At 42.9% G+C, this 6094-nt stretch overlaps 1 protein-coding gene across 1 annotated transcript in view; it reads left to right on the top strand.

Moving 5' to 3' along the window:
• Positions 1–2488, top strand: part of tns3.2 (tensin 3, tandem duplicate 2) — a 43186-nt gene extending 40698 nt beyond the window's left edge. The window contains 4 exon segments of the mRNA XM_029430130.1: positions 62–230; positions 321–389; positions 1127–1156; positions 1285–2488. Of these exon segments, the coding sequence (XP_029285990.1) occupies positions 62–230; positions 321–389; positions 1127–1156; positions 1285–1426 (410 nt within the window). The 3' untranslated portion in view covers positions 1427–2488.
• The last annotated feature ends 3606 nt before the right edge of the window (positions 2489–6094 follow it).

Consider the following 6094-nt stretch of genomic DNA (forward strand, 5'->3'; position numbering starts at 1 on the left):
TATAACTTAGATTTTTTATTTTGTGGCGAACTGCTACTTCATATTATTTGTTCCCGTGCAGCGTGTAACGTGTGGTACCTGGGCTCTGTGGAGCTGGAGTCTCTGACGGGACATCAGGCGGTTCAGAAGGCGACCATGCTGACTCTCTCCATGGACCCCCCTCCGGCATCCACCGTCGTCCACTTCAAAGTGTCGGCACAGGGAATCACGCTCACTGACAACCAAAGGAAGTGAGTGTTCACACATGTGCAGACAAAACACACACAGATACAGACGTGAATCCACATGTTCACACAGACAGTCTCTGTTTGTTCCTGCAGGTTGTTCTTCAGGAGACACTACGCTGTCAACACTGTCATCTTCTGTTCTCTGGACCCACAGGGCAGGAAGTGAGTATTATGATTCAGTTACAGGAACTGCAACAACAATATTGTCGTTATTTGACTATATATTCTACGGGAAAGCACAAGAAAGAGCACATGCCTCCACCTAGGCTGCACAATCCTCTTAATATGTCATACAATACAAGTACAATTGAATAACACATTATTTCTGATGGCCACTCCTACAAGCATTTGGCAACCAGTTACATGAAAGCTGTAATTTAAATAGAGTTATTCCTAATTGTTGAAAGAACACAGGAGCTAATTGCAACATGAGTTTCCATCTACAATATTAGGGCTATCTTGGGCTAAAAAATAAATGACGGAGCCGGTGGAGAATCGTAAATCTACGAGTGTGTATGACATCTAATCTATCTGTCCATCATGGTGGAGCAGGGATTTTTCTTACTAGCGTCTAGCTTTGCTTAGATTCAGATATTAGATTAGAGCCTGTATACAACTCGTGGGCTTTATTAGTTGCAAAATACCACAACATGTCTATTAAGGAGTCATAATACATATTATACTTTTCCCGTGATTGTATCATTATATCAGATGATTGCAGAATTTCACTAAATTTGGAATGCTGTATATAATTATGTGATTACTCCTCGTCCTGTTTGGATCTCTTTTCGAAGGAAGAGAAACTGTGATTTATACTTATACTTAATGTGATATTAATGTATAGGTTTAATGGCTAATAACTGAGTCATAACTTTATTATGTTATTCTGACACAAACAGATGGACAAGAGGCAGCGGTTCTACTGCAAAGTAAGTCCCTCTTCTTAACTGCATGTCTTGTATCTCTCATTGCTCTCTCTCACAATTGTAATTTGAAATTTGTAAAATATAGTTAAGCTCTATAAATATTCCTGTCCGTCTCTGTCCCTTTCTTCCAGGATCTTTGGCTTTGTAGCCAGGAAATCTCAGAGTGAGACTGAAAATGTATGTCATCTGTTTGCTGAACACGACCCCGAGCAGCCGGCGAGCGCCATCGTCAACTTTGTCTCAAAAGTGATGATTGGGTCACATAAAAAGTGAGGAGAAAGAGACTCGCTGCAGAGTGAAGAGTCTGGACTGGGGATCAACGACCAACCCCAACATCATATACATGAGTGCGGATCGCAAAAATAAAACAAGAGCCAAAAACTATGAACCCACACACTCCAGTTGGTCCATCCTGCAGAATAAACTTGTGTATTTTGTACTTACTGCACTGCAGGATGTCACCACCAGAGGGAGCCGAGACTGCCATGTATGAAGTTAAACTCAGCAGAAGGAGGCTGTAACTAGTTTGAAGAATTTTTTTTAACATTTGTATAAAACAATAGACAGTTTTCCCCCGAGGATCTATTATAAAAGTCCGATCCTGACCACTTTATCTGACCTGTATCTTCAAAGGTACTGTATAACACTGACTTTGCTTGTTGCTGGCAGTCAAAGATGACAAATGCAACAAATACTTCTGATATAACATGGAGAATATCTGATATTCTACACATAAACACATATTTTTAATTCTAATAGCTTTTCTTCTTACTTAAAAAAAAGTGTAAATCATGTTTCGACGTCACTTTCGTTCAAACCACAGGGCCATTTTAATATTTTAAAACAAAACCAACTATACTGTCACATGACAAAGTTGGTTGCCTTGTACTTAAGATGGATTTATTGTGTTGTGTTTATATTATTTATCCCTTTTTTACAGATGTGTAAAAGTTTTTTTCTCTCCTAAATATACTTGTCATATATTTTTGTATATTAACATACTGTACATTAGGATTAAAGGCAGTGAACCTCAGAATTTATACACTTATGTCACATATTGTAGTATTTTACACACCAGTAATATACTACAGAAGCTGCCCATGTACGTATCCTTGTTGTATTACTAATATAGATGTCAATATGTTCCTTTTACAGTAACTCCAATACAGATGTATGTACAGTTATTGTGCCATGATTTATCATTCTGATTTTCTTTATCAAGAGATTTCAAATACACTGTGAGAAATGTTAAACATTTAGTCCACCTCCGTATTTCTTTCCACAGCTTCATCACAGTCGTCTTGTTTTACTGAGGCAGCTCCAGTTCTGACATCTTATTAAAGCCAAAGTCTCATAAAGAAAACACATATTCTTTACTTACTTGCAGATAGTTTTGTTTCATTATTGTTTTTTTAATGTTGATTTCTACACATAAGTAGCATGTTCGAAATGATTATGACTAAAAAGAAATGCAGAAGAATGAAGAAGGTTTGTCCAGGTTTTGAGATATCGGTCTTTGAGAAATCTTTTTCCAGAGCGGTACAATGGAGGAGGATGGCAAACAGTTTTCTAATGAAACAATTAGAAGGCCTCTGTTTCTGGAAAAAAAGGCTGGTGTTATTTTGTATTTTGTTTTTGATGAACAGACCAAAACAAACAATCGTTCAATCGCTTACAGACATCCCTACTCTGTCTGTGGCACTCTGTCACACACGTGAGTACATGCAACTAGGAAAAGATCCACATGCAGATAGTGAAGGCAGACAGGAAGAGTTCAGTGAGTTATTGACAAAAGGAAAAATACAAAATATTACTGGCATGAGTAGCCTTACTTGCCAACCTTGAGACCTCAAAAATAGGGAGGATTTTGAAACCAAAGTGGAAAACGAACCGCATTTTATGTAGCTGTATTGTTGTCCGGATGGAAAACAGTAGACCTTTAGAGTTGAAGGGCTTGTACACTCTCAGAAACAGGTTGTGATAACGAAAAGGAGAAAAAGGTGTGAAAATGTGTCATAAATCCAGAGAAATGTCGGAGAATTAAAACCCTGGGAGGAAACAGGGAGAGCCCTGTTTCCTCCCAGGGTCTTAATTCTCTGACATTCTCCATGAAAATTGGGATTCACCCTGGAAAAATCGGGAGGGTTGGCAACTAAGTGTGCGGGTAGCTGAGAATCCACAGACGTACAGGCAGGCAGGTACACATTAGGGTTAAGGTTGCTGGTTTAGGTCCAAATGTCAGGGAATAAGTGACAGGTTATATATACTGCAGGGCTGATGAGGGAAAGTGGTGAGCAGATGAACGAGAGTCAGGTGACAGGTGGACAAGTCTGAGGGCATTTGGTGGATGTATGGAGAATATAAACACGGGGGTGGGGGGGTGCGGGGTGGACTGAGGACTGAATGCAGACTTTGTGACAGTCAAGACCTCCAGAATCTATAAAACGGGTCAAAATGTAGTTTTTTTAAATGTATTTTTTAAGGCTCAGTAATTTCCCTAAACATCTGTTCATTGTAGTTTTTATTAAACAAACAGGAGGAAATAGTGCATTTGTTGGGGACTACTTTCAGAGGTGGATCAATCCACAGTTGGTGCTCTAGTGAGTATTTGGGGCATTGAGTCAAAATAAACAACAGTGTGTGTGTGTGTGTGTGTGTGTGTGTGTGTGTGTGTGTGTGTGTGTGTGTGTGTGTGTGTGTGTGTGTGTGTGTTCATGGTAATGAAGGAACATGTCACCCAGTGCAACAGTGTGGCTCATTGATGTGTTTTTAAAAGTGTTTAGCCAACAATGGAGCTTTAAGGCACGGAGATATATCAGGCTTTGATACAAACACAATTGTTAGTAGATAAATTCATTGTTGGCTTTGGTCTTTTTGTTGGATTGGTTGACAATAGGTATCGCAAATCCTCGACAAATAACACTAATCTGCATGTCTGCAATATGTTTTATCATTTAGCGGTGAACTGACCCTTTAAAAACTAAAGTTGTAGTTCACAGTTCTACCAATAGATGGCAGTAATTAGCCACCAAATGTCACATTTCATACTGAATGCAATTATGGATGAGTTGAGCTCTCAAATGCACAGAACTTGTAAGTATTTCAGATTGAGCTGAGCAGGTCCACACATGCAGGAAGAACCACCCTCTTAAACAAACTTGGCAATGTCAAAGTGTGTCCAGGCGTGTGTGTGTGTGTGTGTGTGTGTGTGTGTGTGTGTGTGTGTGTGTGTGTGTGTGTGTGTTTTAAGAAAGAGAAAGAGAGAGGGTGTGCACATGGTTGAAAATGGGGGTTTAATGGCTGATAGGCCTTCAGGTGCCTCAGAGATCTGCTGATCTGTCTGTCTCCAGCCTCTGTGTGTCGGTTGACACTTTTAGAGGCCAGATCATCAGATACCAGTTTTGAATGAGGCTCTATTCAGGCCTGCTTGTCTCTGTGGAGGGAGCTGAGGAACTGGAAGTGGGACAGAGACGTGGGGACACATCCCAGTCCTGCCTGGCCTGGAGAAAGAGGGACAGCGTAGAGGGTGGAGGGGGGTGTAGTGATGGTGTGTATGTGTGTGTGTGTGTATGTGTGTCTGTTTGGGGGGTGGGGGTGATGTTGGTGGTGGATGACCTCACCATTACGGGAAACTTTCCCACAGCCTGCACACAAAGAAGGCCGTCAAAAGGTAAAAAGGATGAGAAAGAATAGAAATTTAACACAGTGTGTAAAAAAGGAGGCAAAGTGTGGAAGAGCGGTCAGTCGATGAGAAAGAGGCTCTTTCGGGGGGGGGGAGTTGTCTTCCCTTTGCAGCGATTCACAGATTTTTTGGGGTTGATGGAAGCTGAGAAAGGCCTGAGAGAGAGTTAGCTCACAGTAGTAACCTTCAGTTTGGCTCCTGTCCTCTCTCTGCTGAGTCACCTGCTGCCATTTTGTCCCCTAGCTGGACCTCTGCTTGCACTTCCTGCCGCACTTCCTGTCAGGCGGCACACCAGCACCTGGTGGCCCGGCGGTTTTCACAGCCCGCCGCCGCCGCTGCTGGACGACATCACATTCCTGGCATTGCTCGCTCCGAATGCTGTTTGGAAATCCAAAGGCCGGCTTCCGTTCGGGAATGCCTCCCTCACAGAGTCTCTCTTAGCCTCTGATCCCCGGCCTCCTCTCACTTTATTTGAGTTAGCTATTTAAAGCCCATGCTAAGTGCACTGCTGCTCTGGCTGCACAGGGGAGCAAACACACACTCCACCTCACACACTAAAACCACACTGGCCCACAAATAATCCCTCTCCTATTTCTGTTTTGGGCTGACTGCGACCAGGTCGACAAACGTGGTGATTTTCTTTTTATTTGTCATGTGGTGCTTTGTTCCTGCACCAAATATGGTTGGTATGTAATTAACTTTTCTTGATATGATGATACGTATATAGTGGTAGAAATGAGTGCTATTATACTGCGCCTTTCTAACCTTAAAGCTACAGACATTAAACCTTTTCATTCCTACATATTCATCATACATCCATCCATCCATCCATCCATCGTCTACCGCTTATCCGGAATCGGGTCGCGGGGGCAGCAGCTCCAGTAAGGAACCCCAATCTTCCCTTCTCCGGGCCACATCCTCCAGCTCCGACTGGGGGATCCTGAGGCGTTCCCAGGCCAGAGAGGAGATATAATCTCTCCACCGAGTCCTGGGTCTTCCCCGGGGTCTCCTCCCAGCTGGACGTGCCTGGAACACCTCCCTAGGGAGGCGCCCAGGTGGCATCCTTACTAGATGCCCGAACCACCTCAACTGGCTCCTTTCAACGTAAAGGAGCAGCGGCTCTACTCCGAGTCTCTCACGGATGGCTGAGCTTCTCACCCTATCTCTAAGGGAGACGCCAGCCACCCGTCTGAGAAAACCCATTTCGGCCGCTTGTACCCGTGATCTCGTTCTTTCGGTCATGACCCAGCCTTCATGAC

The sequence above is a fragment of the Cottoperca gobio genome, chromosome 4 (genome assembly GCF_900634415.1).
Source record: "Cottoperca gobio chromosome 4, fCotGob3.1, whole genome shotgun sequence".
Taxonomy (NCBI): domain Eukaryota; kingdom Metazoa; phylum Chordata; class Actinopteri; order Perciformes; family Bovichtidae; genus Cottoperca; species Cottoperca gobio.